This window comes from Bufo bufo, chromosome 8 (genome assembly GCF_905171765.1).
Source record: "Bufo bufo chromosome 8, aBufBuf1.1, whole genome shotgun sequence".
NCBI lineage: Eukaryota > Metazoa > Chordata > Amphibia > Anura > Bufonidae > Bufo > Bufo bufo.
The window spans coordinates 176,434,315-176,459,032 of record NC_053396.1 but is presented as its reverse complement, the minus strand read 5'-3'; the positions used below and the strand labels follow the sequence as shown (position 1 = coordinate 176,459,032).

The following is a 24,718-nucleotide window of genomic DNA, read 5'->3' as shown; positions in this document are numbered from 1 at the left end:
TGACAGTACGTCATCCACAGATCCCCCATAATAGTGTCATGCACAGACCACCATTAATTCAAAACCCACCATAGCACACCTTTTGGTTAAAAATATTTTTTTTCTTATTTTGTCCTCAAAAACCTAGGTGCGTCTTATAGGCCGGTGCGTCTTATAGGGCGAAAAATACGGTAGATAATGAGAGTAAGAATTCAACGAACATGTGAAATATTAAAAGTTCTCATCTGATAAATAGAGATATCCTGCTCCCTTTTAAGACATTCTCTATAGATCCTGCACTAAGTTATGGCGCCTCTTGCTTTCCAATAACTGGGGCAGTTGCAGGGGCGGTAGGAGCTGACGGAAGAGCCCCAAAGAAGTACACACTGAACAATGTCCAGTCTCCGAGACCCATTTCCATCACATTTTTTATCTCGTTAATATCACTGTAGACCAGTGCTTTGCCATTCAAGTTGTAGTCCTTAATCTTCTGCTTGTACATTTGGACGTTCTCTTCTCGAAAACCAAGTTTGTTCATCTGAAAAATAAAAAAATAAAGGTTTTATCATAGAGAAGCATTGCACTGGACGAGTGATGCTCATCAAGGATAGAAATATGTGGATAATCCATTATTTCAGGACTTGGAGTAGAAGAGTAAACACAAGCTCCAGTATACAGTAACAGACCTGTATGAGGCATTACTCTGGCCAACCTTCACCCTACGCTCAAGGGTGGATTAAGTGCATCATAGACTCGGGGCTTTCTAACCAACTTGAGTCCCCTCCCTCCATTTTTCTCTGACAACTCCCCTTCCGTGTGCTGCTTAATAGTTTTTGTTTTTTTTTATGAAGAGGTGGCGGCGTTCCACTATATGCAGGACTCTTTGTCTGGTAAAAAAAAAAATGCCACCCTAAACAGAAACCAACCAGACCTTATTATAGTCAATGGGGTCTGTTCTGCTCCATTCAGTTCAGTTAGTTGGGAACCCAGCCTAATATAATAGTAAATAACAGACAAAAGATTTCACACTTACCTCTTCGCACACCTCATCCACACTCATGTTCAGCAGAGACTTTACGGCAAGTCGGTTGCTCTTTTTGGATCCCCACATGTTATTACTGCCTCTTAGCAGTTCCATTTGTCTTTTAATGGAGGTATCTAAATTAACAGTAAATGGCAGAAAGAAGTTGGCATCTTCTACAGTAAAGTTATCACGTAATAAATGGTTGAAGATCTGTGGATCACCATCCAACTCCAGTAGTTGTTTCAGACTTGTCTTTATGGCGTTGAGTTCCTCCAAAGTCTTCTCAAAAACATCCCAAAGGAACGTTCTGGAGTATGAAGAGTCAGTTTGTTGTCCTTCCAGGGAAATATTCTGTTGCTCGTCCTCAATGCACTGCAATATCCAGCTGAGCCGACATGGCCAGTGGGTTGCCAGGAGCACCCAATCTGTAACTTTGCGAGGTTGTATTTGGGTTCTTGGTACTTCCCGGATCATCAGTCTGATGGTTATGGTGATAGTATTTACCATCCTTTTGATATGAACAGCGTTGTCAGTAATATACTCAAGCGTATGCTCCTGAAAAAAATACCCAAGGGCTTCATCTATTAAATTTTTTGCGCTTGGTCCTTTATCTAGGAAGGAGCTGTTGGGCTCCAGCTCATATGAAGCTTTTACCGTTGTTGGCATATCAACGGTATTAACACCTGTTTTAGGGGTTTTTTGTTCTTGTTCTTTATCTCTAATTACTTCATCTGTCCCTTCAATAATACTTCTTAGCAAGGATAATTTTGTGTCACAGTCCATTTTCGGGATACAAAAAGGTAATGTTATTATGCGGTTCAAGAACTCATAGCCATTGTTGGCCATACCTTTCAAGAGGTCCGAGCTTTCGACACATTCTACAATGATACTTGGATCCACAGACAAAATGGAAATAAATGGGGCATTTGCATCAGAGAGGAGGATATTCATGGCATTTAGAACCCCAACCACTTTGTCCGGCATGCATTTGTCTAAGTTGGTGATCTCAAGGACGACTCTAATTTTTTGCCTTTGGAAGACTTCCATGAGTTGGAGGTAACTGGTGATGGTTTTAACCTCCTTCTTCACATCACTCATAAAACCCAACTGGGAGCTCATATCTGTTCTATTCATTTTTTGTTGCACTGTACCCTTCTGAGTGACAATGACATTTTTGACCACCGTAATACCTACTTTCAGTGCTATTATCAAAGATATGCCAACCACAGATGACCCAACACCTTGAGCAGCAGCTAACATATTTCCTGAGAGATCACCCAATGGAAAGCCAAATATACGGATTGAAGCACCCACTGCAACTGCAATAAAGATCGCCAACACAATAGCAACCCAAAGTGGGAGACATAGGAATTTCTTACTAACCCATTCCTGTTTGAGTGGAGCATCTATGATTTTAGTTTTTGTACTTACTGCTCTATAAATGCTAATAGGTGCCAGACCAAAACTGTTTTCAATACCATCACAAAGTGTGGTAACTAGCCCAGCCCAAAGCTGGTCACTACCAGCGAACTCCCATGCACTAAAGCGGATGAAGCAATAATGTATATTCGTTCGCTGCTTGTGTGTTTCTGTGATTACTGGATGGTAAAATGTCATAAGAAAGATGAGTTTGATGAGGTCTTTTCCTGTGCATTTTCTTATCCTCAGTCCAGTTCTCTCTTCTTCTAGTCGATCCTTCTTCCATCCTTCAAGACAAAGATACGCTGCAACCAAAGTGTAAAATTAAATTCTACAGCTTAAGAAATTATTTATTAATATTTTGTGACATAGATTATTTCCTAAAATGTGTAAAACGTGACATCACTACCATTGCCCTCTATTCAGTTCATTACAACGGCTCCAACATTTAACTACAGGCATCAGTCACTGATTGTGCTGATTGCTCTGAAATCATAGTTAAATTGACTGTATAACTGGTGGCCCATCTTTTGTAGACTTTATTGTAGGCATGACTTAAATTGAGTCTGTCACCTCCAAAATCTGTTTGAAAATAAGCATACCTCCTTGTAGGGTAGGTACCCCAAAACATTACCATACCTTTCTGGTGAACATTCGGTCCTCTAATCCTGAGAAATGCTTCTTTTTATTTTAATGCCAATAAGGTTATTGGTGCACCATTTCTCAGCCAGTAATGTCGCTCTTACGGTATTAGATTGACAGTCCCTAAGATTTCAGAGCCTCTAGCAATGATGCAGACACCGAAGAGAATGGTCTTCCTTAATGTCTTTTTAAGTCTAATTATTACCTTTTTCAGCTGCACAGCTAGTTGCATTTCTCTCACAAGCAGGAGGTATCTCCCTTCTGTGGAATCTGCAAGCACTATACAGCTGTAGCGTCCTTTCCTTTACTGCCCACTTTGTTTGTTTTCTGCTCTGGAGCTCACAAAACAGATAAAGAGGGTAAGATCACACAGAAAGGCAGGACACTCCTGTGACCCTCAGAAGCAGTGTAGAAGCAGTTCTTTTATCAGGATCTCAGCTAGCTCTGACACGCCTCCACTTCCTCTCAACCATCTGTGTTACTAGGGGTGGTTCTTCTCTTACAAAAGGCAGTGGACCGCAACTAAGGTGGAAGTGAGACCCCTAGTGGCTTTTTTTTTTTAGTTAGATGCAGGCAGTTTTTTAAATGAAGTAATTTAGAAATTTTCTATTAAATGAAATAAAATTATATGCAAGTACAGTGACTCTTTAAGAAATGTATGGTTATGTTTAGGGGCACCTCACATGGGGCATGCTTACTGATTTTGCAGGTGACAGACTCACTTTAGCAGATTTGGAACTTATACTGAATTGCACAAAAAAAGAATCTCTGACCGTTTTGGGGGTATTTCCCGGAAACATAAAGGTGGCAATTGAAATGCCCTGCCATTTGGGATTCAAAGGTTGAGTTGTATTAAAATGGGCATAATAGAGTCCCACACTCGGTAACCTCTTTAATGAACAGGAATGGAGAGTCACTTTAAAAAGAGCGGTCCTTATTCTGTTGGACATAAAGGGAGTCTGTCACCAAAATATGATGTTATACACTACTTACATGGCTCTCTAGCATACCTATCCATGATTCAAATGGTACCTTTGTAATTTTCTTCTAACTTTCACCCGCAGGAGAAACGCTGTTTAGTCCATATGCAAATGAGGGCTCGCAATTGTCCAGGGGCGGCATTCGGTGTGTAGGTGCCCAGGCTGCTCTGCCTTCTTTTTACATTACTCCTTTCCCAGCCTTTTCCTTGGCCCGCCCTGCAAGTCCCTTGCGGCATCCACAGGACCGTCCGATATCCCGCGCGTGCACCGCTGGCCCGGGCATGCGCACTGTGATACCCATTGTGGGCACGGCGTCCCTACATGTAGTGGTCCGGCCTCCAGTCCTACTGTTTGCTTCTGGTCCGCCCCCTAGTCACTGGTTTCACGCTGTTTGCTGGCGCATGCGCACTAATGTAGCGATGCCGTACCTGCAATAGGCATACCAGTGCACATGCCCGGGCCGGCGGTGCACTGTGCACGCGCGGGATATCGGCCTTTCCTATAGATGACTCAAGGAATTTGCAGGGCGGGCCAAGGAAGAGGCTGTGGAGGAGTAATGTATAAAGAAGGCAGAACAGCCTGGACACCTACACACCGAGCGCCACCCCTGTGCACTTGTGAGCCCTCATTTGTATATGGATTAAACTGCGTTTTTCCTTCTGGTGAAAGTCAGGAGAAAATTACAAAGGTACTGTCGCGGACATTCCCGTGGCAGGTACCAGGAGATCGCAGAGACTGGCAACTCGTGGGTGTTAAATTGACAAGTTCACTGTGGATCTTATTGTGTCTGTATTTTGGTGAATGCCACAGCCCTTTCTTCAGGTGTTGCTTGTTGGTAATTTACTTTTCCCATAAGTAGCTGCTTCTCACTCTTGGAGGTGCGGTTTATAGATTTCCTTCCTGCCTTCTAACTTGTTGTACTCTGTGGTGCTTCTGGAGTTGCCACTTTTCTACTTTCAGATAAATCTTGTCTTTTCTTATTGTTTTCTGTTTGTTATATTCCCTGTTGTTTGTATCTGGGCCTGAGACAGAGACTTCCATTTGTCCATCTGGGGAGGAATGGGTTGTCTCTGGTCCTAACCTCATTCCCGGGCCTTATAGGGATATAAGGGCCAAGGTATACAGCATATGAATATTCCTACCTTCAAGGTCTATTCATATTGATAGGTAGTTAGGGCCCAGATTAGGGTTGTTTAGGAGGTGACCAGTTTCTTCCCTAATTTCCAAGCCCAGTTACTGTTCCCCTTCCCTCCTGTGTTCAGTGTGGTATTTTTCCCCTACACTGATTGTGACAGGTACCATTAATTTGAATCATGGATAGGTGTGCTAGAGAGCCATCTAAGTGGTGTATAACGTCATATTTTGGTGACAGACTCCCTTTAAAGGGAGTCATCTCACAGATTGGTGGCATATCGCTAGGATATGCCTCCAATGTCAGATAGGTACAGGTCTCACCTCTGGGACCCGCACCTACAGTCAGGTCCATAAATATTGGGACATCAACACAATTCCAATATTTTTGGCTCTATACACCACCACAATGGATTTTAAATTAAACTAACTAGATGTGCTTTAACTGCAGACTGTCAGCTTTAATTTGAGGGTATTTACATCCAAATCAGGTGAACGGTGCAGGAATTACAACAGTTTGCATATGTGCCTCCCACTTGTTAAGGGACCAAAAGTATTGGGACAATTGACTTCTCAGCTGTTGCATGGCCAGGTGTGTGTTATTCCCTCATTATCCCAATTACAATGAGCAGATAAAAGGTCCAGAGTTCATTTCAAGTGTGCTATTTGCATTTGGAATCTGTTTCTGTCAACTCTCAAGATGAGATCCAAAGAGCTGTCACCATCAGTGAAGCAAGCCATCATTAGGATGAAAAAACACAACAAACCCATCACAGAGATAGCAAAAACATTAGGCCTGGCCAAAACAACTGTTTGAAACATTCTTAAAAAGAAGGAACGCACCGGTGAGTTCAGCAACACCGGAAGACCACGGAAAACAACTGTGGTGGATGACCGAAGACTTCTTTCCCTGGTGAAGAAAACACCCTTCACAACAGTTGGCCAGATCAAGAACACTCTCCAGGAGGTAGGTGTATGTGTGTAAAAGACAACAATCAAGAGAAGACTTCACCAGAGTGAATGCAGAGGGTTCACCACAAGATGGAAACCATTGGTGAGCCTCAAAAACAGGAAGGCCAGATTAGAGTTTGCCAAATGACATCTAAAAAAGCCTTCACAGTTCTAGAACAACATCCTATGGACAGATGAGACCAAGATCAACTTGTACCAGAGTGATGGGAAGAGAAGAGTATGGAGAAGGAAAGGAACTTCTCATGATCCTAAGCATACCACCTCATCAGTGAAGCATGGTGGTGGTAGTGTCATGGCGTAGGTATGTATGGCTGCCAGTGGAACTGGTTCTCTTGTATTTATTGATGATGGGACTACTGACAAAAGCAGCAGGATGAATTCTGAAGTGTTTCGGGCAATATTATCTGCTCATATTCAGCCAAATGCTTCAGAACTCATTGGACGGCGCTTCACAGTGCAGATGGACAATGACCCAAAGCATACTGCAAAAGCAACCAAAGAGTTTTTTAAGGGAAAGAAGTGGAATGTTATGCAATGGCCAGTCAATCACCTGACCTGAATCTGATTGAGCATGCATTTCACTTGCTGAAGACAAAACTGAAGGGAAATGCCCCAAGAACAAGCAAGAACTGAAGACAGTTGCAGTAGAGGCCTGGCCAGAGCATCACCAGGGATGAACCCAGCGTCTGGTGATGTCTATGCGTTCCAGACTTTCAGGCTGTAATTGACTGCAAAGGATTTGCAACCAAGTATTAAAAAGTTAAAGTTTGATTTATGATTATTATTCTGTCCCATTACTTTTGGTCCCTTAACAACTGGGAGGCACATATGCAAACTGGTGTAATTCCTACACCGTTCACCTGATTTGAATGTAAATACCCTCAAATTAAAGCTGACAGTCTGCAGGTAAAGCACATCTTGTTAGTTTCATTTCAAATCCATTGTGGTGGTGTATAGAGCCAAAAATGTTAGAATTGTGTCAATGTCCCAATATTTATGGACCTGACTATCTCTAGAATGAAATCCCCAAAACGAACGGGAGCACAAAGCGCATGCGGCGTGCTCTCCATTCACTCGCCTATTTTCAGAAGACCAACAGATATTAATGGAGAGTGCAACGCGCAGTTTACAGCCAGATCAGACAACTCCTTTAACCACCTCCAGACCGCCTAACGCAGATTCGCGTTCCGGAGGTGGCAGCGCTGCACACAATCACGCATATACGCGTCATCTCGCGAGACGCGATATTTCCTGTGAACGCGCGCACACAGGCGCGCGCGCTCACAGGAACGGAAGGTAAGAGAGTTGATCTCCAGCCTGCCAGCGGCGATCGTTCGCTGGCAGGCTGGAGATGTGTTTTTTTTAACCCCTAACAGGTATATTAGACGCTGTTTTGATAACAGCGTCTAATATACCTGGTCCTCTGGTGGTCCCCTTTGTTTGGATCGACCACCAGTGGACACAGGCAGCTCAGTAATATGTTGCACCACTACACTACACCCCCCCCCCCCTGTCACTTATTAACCCCTTATTCACCCTTGATCACCCCTGATCACCCCCTATAGACTCCCTGATCACCCCCCTGTCATTGATTACCCCCCTGTCATTGATCAACCCCCTGTAAAGCTCCATTCAGATGTCCGCATGATTTTTACGGATCCACTGATAGATGGATCGGATCCGCAAAACGCATACGGACGTCTGAATGGATCCTTACAGGGGCGTGATCAATGACTGTGGTGATCACCCCATATAGACTCCCTGATCACCCCCCTGTCATTGATTACACCCCTGTCATTGATCAACCCCCTGTAAAGCTCCATTCAGATGTCCGCATGATTTTTACGGATCCACTGATAGATGGATCGGATCCGCAAAACGCATACGGACGTCTGAATGGATCCTTACAGGGGCGTGATCAATGACAGGGGGATGATCACCCCATATAGACTCTCTGATCACCCCCCTGTCATTGATCACCCCCCCCTGTCATTGATCACCCCCCCTGTCATTGATCACCCCTCTGTAAGGCTCCATTCAGACATTTTTTTGGCCCAAGTTAGCGGAATTTTTTTTTTTTTTTTCTTACAAAGTCTCATATTCCACTAACTTGTGTCAAAAAATAAAATCTCACATGAACTCACCATACCCCTCACGGAATCCAAATGCGTAAATTTTTTTAGACATTTATATTCCAGACTTCTTCTCACGCTTTAGGGCCCCTAGACTGCCAGGGCAGTATAAATACCCCACATGTGACCCCATTTCGGAAAGAAGACACCCCCAGGTATTCCGTGAGGGGCATATTGAGTCCATGAAAGATTGAAATTTTTGTCCCAAGTTAGCGGAAAGGGAGACTTTGTGAGAAAAAAATAAAAAATATCAATTTCCGCTAACTTGTGCCAAAAAAAAAAAAATTCTATGAACTCGCCATGCCCCTCATTGAATACCTTGGGGTGTCTTCTTTCCAAAATGGGGTCACATGTGGGGCATTTATACTGCCCTGGCATTCTAGGGGCCCCAAAGCGCGAGAAGAAGTCTGGTATCCAAATGTCTAAAAATGCCCTCCTAAAAGGAATTTGGGCACCTTTGCGCATCTAGGCTGCAAAAAAGTGTCACACATCTGGTATCGCCGTACTCAGGAGAAGTTGGGGAATGTGTTTTGGGGTGTCATTTTACATATACCCATGCTGGGTGAGAGAAATATCTTGGTCAAATGCCAACTTTGTATAAAAAAATGGGAAAAGTTGTCTTTTGCCAAGATATTTCTCTCACCCAGCATGGGTATATGTAAAATGACACCCCAAAACACATTGCCCAACTTCTCCTGAGTACGGAGATACCACATGTGTGACACTTTTTTGCAGCCTAGGTGGGCAAAGGGGCCCATATTCCAAAGAGCACCTTTAGGATTTCACAGGTCATTTACCTACTTACCACACATTAGGGCCCCTGGAAAATGCCAGGGCAGTATAACTACCCCACAAGTGACCCCATTTTGGAAAGAAGACACCCCAAGGTATTCTGTGAGGGGCATGGCGAGTTCCTAGAATTTTTTATTTTTTGTCACAAGTTAGTGGAAAATGACAACTTTTATCATTTTTTTATACAAAGTTGGCATTTGACCAAGATATTTATCTCACCCAGCATGGGTATATGTAAAATGACACCCCAAAACACATTCCCCAACTTCTCCTGAATACGGAGATACCAGATGTGTGACACTTTTTTGCAGCCTAGGTGGGCAAAGGGGCCCATATTCCAAAGAGCACCTTTCGGATTTCACTGGCCATTTTTTACAGAATTTGATTTCAAACTCCTTACCACACATTTGGGCCCCTAGAATGCCAGGGCAGTATAACTACCCCACAAGTGACCCCATTTTGGAAAGAAGACACCCCAAGGTATTCGCTGATGGGCATAGTGAGTTCATGTAAGTTTTATTTTTTGTCACAAGTTAGTGGAATATGAGACTTTGTAAGAAAAAAAAAAAAATCATCATTTTCCGCTAACTTGTGACAAAAAATAAAAAGTTCTATGAACTCACTATGCCCATCAGCGAATACCTTAGGGTGTCTACTTTCCGAAATGGGGTCATTTGTGGGGTGTTTGTACTGTCTGGCCATTGTAGAACCTCAGGAAACATGACAGGTGCTCAGAAAGTCAGAGCTGCTTCAAAAAGCGGAAATTCACATTTTTGTACCATAGTTTGTAAACGCTATAACTTTTACCCAAACCATTTTTTTTTTTACCCAAACATTTTTTTTTTATCAAAGACATGTAGAACAATAAATTTAGAGCAAAATTTATATATGGATCTCGTTTTTTTTTGCAAAATTTTACAACTGAAAGTGAAAAAATGTCATTTTTTTGCAAAAAAATCGTTAAATTTCGATTAATAACAAAAAAAGTAAAAATGTCAGCAGCAATGAAATACCACCAAATGAAAGCTCTATTAGTGAGAAGAAAAGGAGGTAAAATTCATTTGGGTGGTAAGTTGCATGACCGAGCAATAAACCGTGAAAGTAGTGTAGGTCAGAAGTGTAAAAAGTGGCCTGGTCTTTCAGGGTGTTTAAGCCCTAGGGGCTGAGGTGGTTAAAAAAGGGTTGCCTTTATTTTAGGTTTTCACAAAAACGTAAGTAACATTATGCATGGCCTGCTCTGTTGTTCAGTTTGATAATTATGTTTTACTTGCATGTGACCTACACTGCGCTCAGTTAGGGAACACGGATATGACAAGGAACCACATAACTTGTGTAAACTGAAGCAGGCACGGCAGGGGTCTGACATTAACATAAACAGTTCAAACAATACATTAGATATTGTATAGTCAGCTGTAAAACTGCAACTCAAAGTGCGAGAATGTTTTTAATCAATACAAAAATAGTGAAGCAAAGTATTTGCAAAAAAAAACATTTTTTTTTCTTTGCTTTATGAAATTTTCTGTTATGGTAGAATTTTGCTTTAAATTGTAGAATCCCTTTGAATGATGCTATGGAATTAGTACAGGTGAACACTTTTGCCAACAATTTAAAGGTAGTTGTAAGCACCAGAGGGCACCTAGATAATTACAACTGGTTTTATCTCCTTCCTCAAGTATTTCCTTTAAAAGGGGTTTTCCAGGACTGTAATATTGACAACCTAGCCATAGGATAGGTCATCATTATCAGATCGGTGAGGGTCCAACTACTAGCACCCCTATAGATCATCTGTCTGCTGGACGGTCTGCTGAAACACCACTGCTGGGTAGTCACCATGAATGGTACTACAGCGCTGCTCCCATTCACTTAAATGGTGATCACTGTCTATGTCAGGAGTCGGACTTTGGTGATTTGAGATTAATGATCTATCCAATAGTAGGTAATCAGAAAACCTGTTTAAGGGCTCATTCAGACGACCCTATGTTTGTGTCCGCATACATCTGTTCCACAGTTTTGCGGAACGGATGCGGAGCCATTAATTTCTAAAAAGCTAGAACATGTCCTATTCTTTAACAGGAAACTCTGCAAGCGGCTCACCCACCAAGGTAAAGATGTAATAGGTGCACACCCCTCTGGCTCACCCACAGCCCGTTTAGATATCAAAAATTAAAATAATGTGTGGGGGGGGGGGCACTCAGTTATCAGGGCCCCATGGACCATCAATCATAACAGATAAAATTGGTAAACATTAATAAAAAATTTAATATGATATAAACGTAAATACAAAAAATAAGCAGCTATAGTATGAGTAGGACCACTATGTATATAAAACACAATAAAACCAATGAATCCGAGTCAGCAGCAAACTTCAAGCAGCAATAGAAAAGTGCTATATGCGTTAGCAGCAATATATCAGCAGCAATAGAATAGCAGCATAGATAACTATAGGTCAGCAGCAGTCTTATGTGTATCAAGATAGGAAAACCAGCAGCATCAAAGTCATAATCTAAAAAATCGTAGTAAAAAAATCGTAGTAAAAAAATGACTGTCCAGCAGTGGCTAGGGGGTAATGTCCATCTGTGTTACAACCATTCTTATCTGATCATATGATGAATAAATAAATACCATTCTCTATTTCATATTTTCATCCAGAGTTATATTGCACAATTTATATGTGTACTTTACCACTCCACGCCGTATGTGGCTTCTCCGATATGCTTCTTCCTTTTCGGCCTGCTAGGACCTACGCGGCGTCCCACGTGATCCAGCCGTCCTCTCGTGACGGCAGCAGGAAGCAGGGCGTGTTTTCTCGATCCTGAAACTCCTCCGCTCCGCTATATCGGAAAAATCGATTGTTTCAAATTCGAATAATTGTTAATGGCTCCTGTATCCGAGCCGCATTCGTGGAGTGTAAATTCGATTACTGTCCTTCTTTACCAACGCAGCATTTATAAATGTAGAACACCCGAAAATTGCGGTATTTTATCACAACCCTAAAATCCACAAGGAGGTACAAAACCCACCAGGGAGACCCATTGTGTCAGGCATAGACTGCCTAACTAGTTACTTGTCGAGATATGTAGACCAACAGCTACAGCCCTATGCACAGGCGCTCCCCACATATCTAAAGGACACGAAATATACATTACAAATATTAAGTCAAGTTAGATGGAAGGGGGCTTATATTATTGGTACACTAGATATTAAGTCCCTCTACACAGTTATTGAAAACAATAACAAGGCAGTGAAGCTGTAAGGGTACTTTCACACTAGCGTTGTTTGAATCCGGCGTTCAATTCCGACACCGGAAATGCCCACCGGATCCGGAAAAACATGTGAAAACGGATTACATTTGAATCCTGATCAGGATTTTGATCACAATGAAAAAATGCATTGGAAAAAACGGATCCACCATTTATGGACTTTAACTTTTTTTTTTAAATTTCGGGTTTAACATGCAAAAGCCGGATCCGGTTTGACGGAACACACGGCGCCGGATCCGGCGTTAATGCAAGTCAATGGGAAAAAGGCCAGATCCGGCGTTCAGTCAAAGTGTTCAGGATTTTTGGCCGGAGGTAAAAATACAACATGCTACGGTTTTCTGAATAGCCTGATCAGTCAAAAAGACTGAACTGAAGACATCCTGATGCATCCTGAACGGATTACTCTCCATTCAGAATGCATTAGGATAAAACTGATCAGTTCTTTTCCGGATTTGAACCTCTAGGACGGAACCCAGCGCCGGAAAAGAAAAACGCTAGTGTGAAAGTACCCTAAAACATTTTTTGAGTATGAAAGGGGAGATGCCAGAGGCGCAAATTAATTTTTTTGGGGAATGTATAATGTTTATTTTAACCAAAAATTATTTTACATATAATCATAAATTTTACCTGCAGACGTGGGGGACCGCGATGGGGACGACGTTCGTACCTGGGTTCGCAAATTTATACTTGGGGTGGTGGGAGCAGCAGTACATTCACCCCAATGGCGAGCTTCGGGCGGGCCTCGCCCTCTGGCGACGTTTTATAGATGATATTGGTTTTATATGGGTAGGAGGGGAAGATAGTCTACAAGAGTTTTTAAATAACATTAATAAAAACGAATTTTATTTGGAATTTACATCAACCTACAGTAAGAAAGAAATACATTTTTTTAGATTTAACTATTTATATAAAAGGGGACAGGATTTGCACTAAAACGTTCAACAAACCAACCGACGCAAATAGTTTTATTGCCATGGAAAGTTGCCACCTACCACGCTGGCTAAAAAAGGTCCCAAGAAGCCAGTTTCTACGCATTAAAAGAAACTGCACTGAAGAAGCTGACTATGAAAGAGAGGCAAAATGCTTGCGAAATAAATTTTAATATAAAGGCTATGACAAAGGGAAGCTAGAACAACGAAGAATAGAAATAGGCCAATTAAATAAATCAACCCTACTGGAGGAGGGGGAGATAAATAAAATTGAATTGGGGGAGGAGGAATTCATAACGCCCCCGATAATCATTCCTTATAACCGTCAAGCAGCACAATTCAGAAAAATAATAAATAAACATTGGGATAACCTAAAAGAGGACAAAATAATTGGTGAATTTATTCTCTCGATACCAAAATTTGTATATCGTAAACCTAGGAATATCGGCAACCTCATAGCGCCTACACATAGATGTATAACAGCAAATCACAACAGAGGTAAACTGGCTAAAAAAGATGAGCAACCACTAGGCTTTTACCCATGCAAGAAATGCATAGGGTGTAAAAATTAATGGATAATAAGATTAGATCGCATATAGAAAGCACAGAGGGCTCATTCAAAGTATTAAACAATTCATAACTTGCAACACTAGCGGAATAATATATACAATAACCTGCCCCTGCAATAAAATCTATGTCAGCCGTACGAAAAGACAATTGAAGATAAGAATAGGGGAGCACATATACAATATACAGTAAAAATTCAAAGGACATCCATTGTCACGGCACTACAAAGAAAGACATGGAGGGAAATGCATAGGTTCAAGCTTTTGTGGGGTGAAAATAGTAAGAAGAAACAAAAGGTGGGGGGGGGGGGGGGTCCGTAAAGAAATGTTGAAAACAGAAACAAAATGGATATTTAATCTGAATACCCTACTACTAAATGGTTTAAACACTGAAATAGAACTGTTTGCATTTGAGTAAAAATCATTCGGTCCAGGTACACTGCAGGGAACAACAGAGCGATGCACAAGGGGTTAAGTACTAACAGCAATAAGTGTGGCGCATAAATAGGAGCACTAGAAGGGCCTTGTAACACTCCCTGAGGAAGGACAGCGTCTGTCTGAAACGCGTTGGAGACCTTTCTGGCAGCTGTAGCGACCCGTAGCTAAAGAAGTGACGTCACTAGCTGCTCTGTGAGCTCGAACACCAGCATCACGCCACTGGCCGGGGCATGTATTGTATGGTGGAGGCTGTTAAGGACCCTGTACCTACCAAGTATAAAGTGCACCTCAACAAGATGGCATCGGTGACAAGGTAATCTTCACAAGATACTGTAGAGGTATTGAGTGATTGTAACCACATAGGATTACCCGCTTGTGTACACACATTACATACAGTTATCCCCTTTCTCGTCTGAGCGCGGTACCAATAGTATATTTTAAGTGCCTTTATTGTATGCAGCAGTTTGTGCGGTCCTGCTGCGGTACCGCAGCCACATAGGTCCTGCAAATAACAGTGCGCTACTGTAGCAACAAATACAGATCCTCTGGAAGCAGACACAACTGAAAGCTGTGGTGGAGCAGGGAGCCATTCAAACGCAATGAGAAGGAATGTGGTCCTCCAGGAGCAGTTGGAGAGAACCAAAGAGTCTTTGGAAAGAAGGAGCAAGAGGAAGTTGGAGAGAGGAAGCCCCAGGTGTAGTCCCTGCTAGGTAACAAACCAACACGTAGTTATACTCGCCAATCTTTGATTATTTGACTGTAGCAGTGACGTCTCCCTATATTGCACATGACCACAAACCATGAAGTTTGTCTAGAGGGTGGGGAATAGGTGAGGAGATTGGGTGGGACCCACCAGTGTGTTCAAACAGCCCAGCTTGGTTGTACATTTAAATGGATTGTAAAACACATGGCAACCTCTAGGTATATTTAGGGGAACAGGTGTATGCAGAACAGTCATATACATAATAAAGCTAAAAAAATAAAGAGTGTCAGGTATAAGGTGGTATGAAGTGTATGGCTCTGTGTGCCATTTCTATAACTGATTTTTCCTAGGTAGTTCACCAACAACATACAGTTGACAAAAAAAGCCATATACTCACACTCAACCATTTTGAGAAGGAAATCTTCGCGCCTACCCCATGGTGCGTAAAACCCGACTGTCAGAGGAGATACAGCGTAATACAAAGCCTTTGCCAGAGAGTAGCAGTAGATGTCATCTTTTGTCTCAAAACCTTAAGGTAGAGAGTAAGAAAGAGAGTATGACTAAAGGGAGCATGCACACAGCATAGCCGCGTAAACTGAACCAGCAAACATGGGTTGACTAGGAACTTAACCACTTAAGGACCACAGGTTTATACCCCCCTAATGACCAGGCCCTTTTTTACAAATTGGCACTCCACAACTTTAGCGGTTTATTGCTCGGTCATGCAACTTACCACCCAAATGAATTTTACCTCCTTTTCTTCTCACTAATAGAGCTTTCATTTGGTGGTATTTCATTGCTGCTGACATTTTTTACTTTTTTTGTTATTAATCGAAATTTACAGATTTTTTTGCAAAAAAATGAAATTTTTCACTTTCAGTTGTAAAATTTTGCAAAAAAAACGACATCCATATATAAATTTTTCTCTAAATTTATTGTTCTACATGTCTTTGATAAAAAAAAAATGTTTGGGTAAAAAAAAAATGGTTTGGGTAAAAGCTATAGCGTTTACAAACTATGGTACAAAAATGTGAATTTCCGCTTTTTGAAGCAGCTCTGACTTTCTGAGCACCTGTCATGTTTCCTGAGGTTCTACAATGGCCAGACAGTACAAACACCCCACAAATGACCCCATTTCGGAAAGTAGACACCCTAAAGTATTCCCTGATGGGCATAGTGAGTTCATAGAACTTTTTATTTTTTGTCACAAGTTAGCGGAAAATGATGATTTTTTTTTTTCCTTACAAAGTCTCATATTCCACTAACTTGTGACAAAAAATAAAAACTTCCATGAACTCACTATGCCCATCACGAAATACCTTGGGGTGTCTTCTTTCCAAAATGGGGTCACTTGTGGGGTAGTTATACTGCCCTGGCATTCTAGGGGCCCTTATGTGTGGTAAGTAGTTTGAAATCAATATCTGTAAAAAATGGCCGGTGAAATCCTAAAGGTGCTCTTTGGAATGTGGGCCCCTTTGCCCACCTAGGCTGAAAAAAAGTGTCACACATCTGGTATCGCCGTACTCAGGAGAAGTTGGGCAATGTTTTTTGGGGTGTCTTTTTACATATACCCATGCTGGGTGAGAGAAATATCTCGGCAAAAGACAACTTTTCCATTTTTTTATACAAAGTTGGCATTTGACCAAGATATTTATCTCACCCAGCATGGGTATATGTAAAATGACACCCCAAAACACATTCCCCAACTTCTCCTGAGTACGGCAATACCACATGTGTGACACTTTTTTGCAGCCTAGGTGGGCAAAGGGGCCCACATTCCAAAGAGCACCTTTAGGATTTCACCGGCCATTTTTTACACATTTCAAACTACTTCGCACACATTTGGGCCCCTAAAATGCCAGGGCAGTATAACTACCCCACAAGTGACCCCATTTTGGAAAAAAGACACCCCAAGGTATTCCGTGAGGGGCATGGCGAGTTCCTAGAATTTATTTATTTTTGTCACAAGTTAGCGGAAAATGATGATTTTTTTTTTTTTTCTTACAAAGTCTCATATTCCACTAACTTGTGACAAAAAATAAAAACTTCCATGAACTCACTATGCCCATCACGAAATACCTGGGGGTGTCTTCTTTCGAAAATGGGGTCACTTATGGGGTAGTTATACTGCCCTGGCATTTTAGGGGCCCGAATGCGTGAGAAGTAGTTTGAAATCAAAATCTGTAAAAAATGGCCGGTGAAATCCGAAAGGTGCTCTTTGGAATGTGGGCCCCTTTGCCCACCTAGGCTGCAATAAAGTGTCACACATGTGGTATTGCCGTACTCAGGAGAAGTTGGGCAATGTGTTTTGGGGTGTCATTTTACAAATACCCATGCTGGGTGAGATAAATATCTCGGCAAAAGACAACTTTTCAAATTTTTTTATACAAAGTTGGCATTTGACCGAGATATTTCTCTCACCCAGCATGGGTATATGTAAAATGACACGCCAAAACACATTGCCCAACTTCTCCTGAGTACGGCGATACCAGATGTGTGACACTTTTTTGCAGCCTAGATGCGCAAAGGGGCCCACATTCCTTTTAGGAGGGCATTTTTTGACATTTGGATCCCAGACTTCTTCTCACGCTTTAGGGCCCCTAAAATGCCAGGGCAGTATAAATACCCCACATGTGACCCCATTTTGGAAAGAAGACACCCCAAGGTATTCAATGAGGGGCATGGCGAGTTCAATTTATTTTTTTTTGCCACAAGTTAGCGAAAAAAAATTTATTTTATTTTTTTTCTCACAAAGTCTCCCTTTCCGCTAACTTGGGACAAAAATTTCAATCTTTCATGGACTCAATATGCCCCTCAGCGAATACCTTGGGGTGTCTTCTTTCTGAAATGGGGTCACATGTGGGGTATTTATACTGCCCTGGCATTTTAGGGGCCCTAAAGCGTGAGAAGAAGTCTGGAATATAAATGTCTAAAAAATTTTACGCATTTGGATTCCGTGAGGGGTATGGTGAGTTCATGTGAGATTTTATTTTTTGACACAAGTTAGTGGAATATGAGACTTTGTAAGAAAAAAATAAAATAAAAAATTTCCGCTAACTTGGGCCAAAAAAATGTCTGAATGGAGCCTTACAGGGGGGTGATCAATGACAGGGGGGTGATCAGGGAGTCTATATGGGGTGATCAACCCCCTGTCATTGATCACCCCCCTGTAAGGCTCCATTCAGACGTCCGTATGTTTTTTACGGATCCACGGATACATGGATCGGATCCGCAAAACACATATGGACATCTGAATGGAGCCTTACAGGGGGGTGATCAATGACAGGGGGGTGATCAATGACAGGGGGGTGATCAGGGAGTCTATATGGGGTGATCACCCCCCTGTCATTAAATCCCCCTCCCTGTAAGGCTCCATTCAGACGTCCGTATGTTTTTTACGGATCCACGGATACATGGATCGGATCCGCAAAACACATACGGACATCTGAATGGAGCCTTACAGGGGGGTGATCAATGACAGGGGGGTGATCAGGAGGTCTATATGGGGTGATCACCCCCCTGTCATTGATCACCCCCCTGTAAGGCTCCATTCAGATGTCCGTATGTGTTTTGCGGATTCAATCCATGTATCAGTGGATCCGTAAAAATCATACGGACGTCTGAATGGAGCCTTACAGGGGGGTGATCAATGACAGGGGGGTGATCAATGACAGGGGGGTGATCAATGACAGGGGGGGTGATCAGGGAGTCTATATGGGGTGATCACCCCCCTGTAAGGCTCCATTCAGACGTCCGTATGTGTTTTGCGGATCCGATCCATGTATCAGTGGATCCGTAAAAATCATACGGACGTCTGAATGGAGCCTTACAGGGGGGGTGATCAATGACAGGGGGGTGATCAGGGAGTCTATATGGGGTGATCACCCCCCTGTCATTGATCACCCCCCTGTAAGGCTCCATTCAGACGTCCGTATGTGTTTTGCGGATCCGATCCATGTAACAGTGGATCCGTAAAAATCATACGGACGTCTGAATGGAGCCTTACAGGGGGGTGATCAATGACGGGGGGGTGATCAGGGAGTCTATATGGTGTGATCACCCCCGTCATTGATCACCCCTCTGTAAGGCTCCATTCAGACGTCCGAATGTGTTTTGCGGATCTGATCCATGTATCAGTGGATCCGTAAAAATCATACGGACGTCTGAATTGAGCCTTACAGGGGGGTGATCAATGACAGGGGGGTGATCAGGGAGTCTATATGGGGTGATCACCCCCCTGTAAGGCTCCATTCAGACGTCCGTATGTGTTTTGCGGATCCGATCCATGTAACAGTGGATCCGTAAAAATCATACGGACGTCTGAATTGAGCCTTACAGGGGGGTGATCAATGACGGGGGGGGGGGGGTGATCAGGGAGTCTATATGGTGTGATCACCCCCGTCATTGATCACCCCTCTGTAAGGCTCCATTCAGACGTCCGTATGTGTTTTGCGGATCCGATCCATGTATCAGTGGATCCGTAAAAATCATACGGACGTCTGAATGGAGCCTTACAAGGGGGTGATCAATGACAGGGGGGTGATCAATGGCAGGGGGGTGATCAGAGAGTCTATATGGGGTGATCACCCCCCTGTCATTGATCACCCCCCCGTAAGGCTCCATTCAGACGTCTGTATGTTTTTTACGGATCCACGGATACATGGATCGGATCCGCAAAACACATACAGACATCTGAATGGAGCCTTACAGGGGGGTGATCAATGACAGGGGGGTGATCAGGGAGTCTATATGGGGTGATCAGGGGTGAATAAGGGGTTAATAAGTGACAGGGGGGTGTAGTGTAGTGTGGTGCTTGGTGCTACATATTACTGAGCTACCTGTGTCCTCTGGTGGTCGATCCAAACAAAAGGGACCACCAGAGGACCAGGTAGCAGGTATATTAGATGCTGTTATCAAAACAGCGCCTAATATACCTGTTAGGGGTTAAAAAAATCGCATCTCCAGCCTGCCAGCGAACGATCGCCGCTTGCAGGCTGGAGATCCACTCGCTTACCTTCCGATCCTGTGAACGTGCGCGCCTGTGTGCGCGCGTTCACAGGAAATCTCGGCTCACGCGAGATGACGCCAATCGGCGTTAGTGTGACCTGGGAGTGCCGCAGAGATGACGCCTTTCGGCGTTAGTGTGACGGGAAGTGGTTAAAGGGGTTATCCAACACCTGTAATGACCCCCCTAATGCCCAGACACCTCATATAGATTATACTTACTCTGCTCCCTGACACCTGCGTCGCTCCTGCTCCCCACATGCACGGATCAAAACATCCAGGAAGGGGGGGTTGCAGCCAACAGCAGACCGCAACAGGGATGAGCCTCCCTAGCATCGCGGGCGACACTAGCGAGGCTCATCCCCGTCGCAGCCGTGCAGGGAGCAGGAGTGACAACGGGTGCCGGGGAGTGGGGTAAGTATAATGAGGGGCCCAGACAATAGGGGGGTCATTATAGGGGTTGGATAACCCCATTAAAGTGGCACTGGAAAAATAAAAAACTAGAATGTTTTTATGTTGTAGGCAGGTTCAAATTGACAGAAGGCAGGACCATTACAAGTAGGCACGGACAACAGCAGTAGGCAGGGCCAGCAATACCACAGTGCAGCACAAAATACTGCTACCCTTGCCACAATATTCAACTGTATCGCTGTCCTGAGGACAATGATACAGTTGAATGCAGGAGGAGACCTGTGGTCCAAGCCAGGTGCATGAATGCCTGATGCTTCCAGCATTAATGAATGCTAAGAGCATCAGATCATTATGTACCCCACCAATGGTCGTGAGGAGGGCTTGGGTGCCCCCCTGGACATCGGTCCACTGTGAAATCTCCCTGTAGCGTGTATTACCATACAATAGAGCAGGGTGCATGGGGCTGAAAAATTGGCACTTGGTTGGTGTACAGGTTCAAGGGTCCTGATGACTCTAATATCCTACAGTAAATTCTACAGTATATTCCAGAGACGACTCCGTCCTAGAGATCAGCTGATCACAGCAGGTCTGACCCTGGAAAACATCAGTGATCTGCTGTTATAATGGGGGGAATAGAGAGATGGCACTGCCCAAAATTTTCCTCCTCAGCTGGGCTCCGACCATGGAATATATGGACCACTGGAACAGCGGAGACAAGGATGGGTGAGGTGAGTATACGTTCTGTTCTTTTTTTACAGCATGTTAAGCCCCGGAGGAAGCTTTCTTTTTTTTTTTTTTTTTTGCACTGTTTTGCACACCTTTAAGATAGCAGTCTGCCAAATGCTAGTTAGAGGGGTTATCCAATGTGTAAAGCAGGGGCACCTCATATAGATGATAGCACCCACTTAGCTCCTTCTTCCCACACAGATGCCTCCCTAACCGAACATGTTCTAGTAGGAAGAGGAGAGGAAGCACTGCAAGGCTCCTCTGGCAGCTCCCTGTCTCCCTGAGAATAAAATGTCACCCAAGTGTCCCTATTATAGAGGGACAGTCCCTCCTTTTGACCGAAGTCCCTCTGTCCCTCTTTGCTCCTTAAATACTCCTCTTTTTTACATGGAAAATAGATTTGCAATAATAAACTCAACATTTAGTTAAAAAACTGGTTCCTAGCTGAATATTAGACTCCGGCATGTGTATTATTCCATCATTTGGTGCAAGTTGGCTCTTAAAAAAAAATCTTTATTCAGATAATTTTTGTGCTAATATTGTGTAATAAGTGTGCAGGAAAAAAATGGAGCTTGCACACAGTGAACCATAAGTGTCTCTTCTTGACCTTCTAAAAAGTTGGGAGCAAAGTGATCAAGCAGTTGAAATCCAACATGGCCGATCCTTATCTCCCCCTAACATCTGACATCAGGGGAGAATCGGGAGGCCACATACATGTTAGATCGTCGGCAGGTTCGGCTGACATACATCGAAACAGTATGGCAAGCTTTAAAAAAAAATGGGATCATCTATGGATTAATATGGAAAACTCGGTGTGTGAACATTTGCCAGGCCAGTAATGATATCTAAGGGGTAATACACAGCAAATGAGATAACATTTCTCTAATAGAGAGACAATATTAACACCGACCAGGACTATGTAGAAATGAGTACAGTGGGAGAAGTATGTATGCATGGGGGGAGAGGAAAACAGAATAAAGGCAGTATACAACACAAAAAAAGGATCTCCTTACCAGGACACACCATGTCATCACTTTGTAATGTGCAGCTTCTCCAGAGGACCTTATACCTGTGGAAAACAGAGAAAATACTATTAACAAGATCTCCCGGTAAGATCAAGACCAACCGCACATATACCCCCTTTGTGCTCCTCCATTGTAGGATTCTGCCTTGTGCAAACAGAATATAGCATAATTTATGCATTCATTATTATTTCAGATGGATGTATGTATACATAAGGAGATGTATGCATTATACAGATTAACATTAAAACATATAAGTGTCACAGTGTAGGGGGAGGGGAGGAACACCAGAATGACAACAGAAGGAAAATGACCAGGAGCTAGGCCTCAAGGCTAGGTAAAGGGAAATGGTGACCACCTATGGAAACCCTAAACTAGCCCTGACTCCTGTCAGTATGAATAGACCCTTAAGGGGAGAATATTCATACACCGGAAACCTAGGCCCTAGTAACCCTGAAAAGCCCTAGGATTAGTGACAGGTTCTGAGACTACTGGTTCCTTCCCAGATGAACGAACCAGCGTCTCCCTGAGAACAATAATGGTAAAGGCAGCTCTCACCTGTTCCTCTGCTAGACGAGCAAGGATACCGCACCTGGTTGCAGTTGAACAAATCCAGCTCCACGTCTAAGCAGGAAAAACTTTTTATTGATGCGGTTAAAATCTTCATACAGGACAGTTTCGTCAACGCGTTTCAGACCATATAACAATTTTGGTCCTTCCTCATGACATGTGAAACTTGCAAAGGATTGTGCCTTATGTGCTCCCCAAGCACCTGACCATGCAATCAGCAGGTCACATGGCCCAGAGAGAACACACCCGGCACAATAACTGTTAACACTTAAAAAGCCAAACTCAGTGTAAGACATTAATACAAATGGATACAAAAACATGTACAGAAAATTGTGATATCTAGAAAAAATAAATAGACATATAAGCACATGGCCCTACTAAAAAACAGTACAGAAATAAGAATAAAAATAGGGGGGCATGGCTGGGCTCCAGAACGGTTAGTGCAGCCCCTTGGGCTCCATACCAGGCTGATTTACATATATATAAAATCATTTTTTCCCCTAAATAAAACCACACAGAGCTATGGGACAGGTATATTGCGGACATGCTAGCGGCAAGGGGGATCAGGAAGTGTCAGCATCACGTAAAAAGTCCACTTTTTTGTGACTTTTTAAACATCCATGCAACAATATTTTGCCCCAGGACGTTTTAACAATGGGTTCCGGGAACTGGGATATTGGTCCCGGCAAATTTACATTTACGCCTGAAAGCAGGCATAAAAGAGGAGTGAAAACTACTCCAGTAGGGACTTGTCATAAATTAGACACTTCCTCGAGCAGCACAGGGAACCTGTACCTATCGGACATTTATGGCACATCCTATCGATATGTCATGTACCCAAGCTAACCTTGCCTTGGATTGTGTCACTATTCTATGGCACACAATGACTACTGAACTCAAGGGGCAAAGTGCCAGTACAGTTTATAATATAAGGGCTCACGCACACGAACGTGTGCTGGCCTGGCCCGTGCTGCGGTCCGCAATGCACAGGCACCGACCGTAGGGCCGCCATATGCAGACGCAGGACCCATTCACTTGAATCTGCATCCGATGGACCGCACTGCAAAAAAGTAGTGCATGCACGGAGAGAAACCCCACGGAAGCACACCGTTCCTTCTGGATTGCGGACCCATTCAAGTGAATGGGTCCGCATCCGTGATACGGTGTGCACTCGGCCGGTGCCCATATATTGCTGACCCGCTGTTTGCGGGCACGGCCAGACAACGGCCGTATGCATGAGCCCTAATACGAAGTGGTGAGTGCTATTCAACGATGTCATGATGGCTGACCAACACTCCACATAACTGCACAGGTGCGCGCTGCCATGGCTAGAAACACGAAGAAAAAAAACACAATGCATCAGCACTCTGCAAACCAAATAAAGTACAATATTTTCATAATTATAGAAAATATTCTGTTGCTACTGCTACGTGAATTTAGTAAATTTGAGATTCTTGGCAAATACATTTTCATTTTTACAAAATAAGCGTAGTATTAGCAACAGAATATTTTCTATAATTATGGCATTATTGTACTTAATTTGGTTTGCAGAGGGCTGTTGCCTTGTGTTTTTTTTCTTCAACACTCCATATAGTCATCATTTCCTATTAGTTCATATCTGTGTTCAGTGCTCAGCACTGGGGTCCTCGGTTGGAATCTGGCCAGTGTCAGCATCTGCATATCATTTTAATGTTCTCCATGTGTTTTGATGGTGTTACCTGCACAAACTTGGGTTTCCTCACACATGACTCATTAGCCTATTAAGATATCTTAGATTTAGGGTGACATGGGATCCTCTGGTGGGCCCCGAGGCCCATTCACAACTATTCTTGACATCTCATCACTATTGCATGTATTTTAAAGTCAGTTGATAGCCTCCAGGCTTTTCTTACGACCCTATTAGACTGCACGATTTCAGGACAACTATCAGGAATACGAATGCTTGTTCCCGATAATTGCCTGAATAATCGAGCAGCTGAAGGGGCAAACACTCGTTCATCAGCTGATGCGCATATTTG

General features: G+C 43.2%; 1 protein-coding gene across 1 annotated transcript; it reads right to left on the bottom strand.

Annotated features, from left to right (window-relative positions):
- Positions 1 to 186: 186 nt before the first annotated feature.
- LOC120977093 (NTPase KAP family P-loop domain-containing protein 1-like) lies at positions 187 to 22,800 on the bottom strand. The gene is made up of 5 exons (XM_040404860.1): positions 22,689 to 22,800; positions 22,122 to 22,177; positions 15,365 to 15,496; positions 1,013 to 2,727; positions 187 to 517 (listed from the first exon to the last, which is right to left on the bottom strand). Exons 2-5 carry the CDS (start codon positions 22,132 to 22,134, stop codon positions 284 to 286), a joined length of 2,094 nt encoding a protein of 697 aa, XP_040260794.1. The 5' UTR covers positions 22,135 to 22,177; positions 22,689 to 22,800; the 3' UTR covers positions 187 to 283.
- Between the last annotated feature and the right edge of the window lie 1,918 nt (positions 22,801 to 24,718).

Excerpts from the sequence above, each read along its gene's own strand:
- LOC120977093 (XM_040404860.1), bottom strand. Across the intron at positions 2,728-15,364 it reads CCTTCTCAAAATGGTTGAGT|CGTATCTTTGTCTTGAAGGA; the intron begins GTGAGTATATGG and ends CTTTGGTTGCAG. Across the intron at positions 518-1,012 it reads TGGATGAGGTGTGCGAAGAG|ATGAACAAACTTGGTTTTCG; the intron begins GTAAGTGTGAAA and ends TTTATTTTTCAG.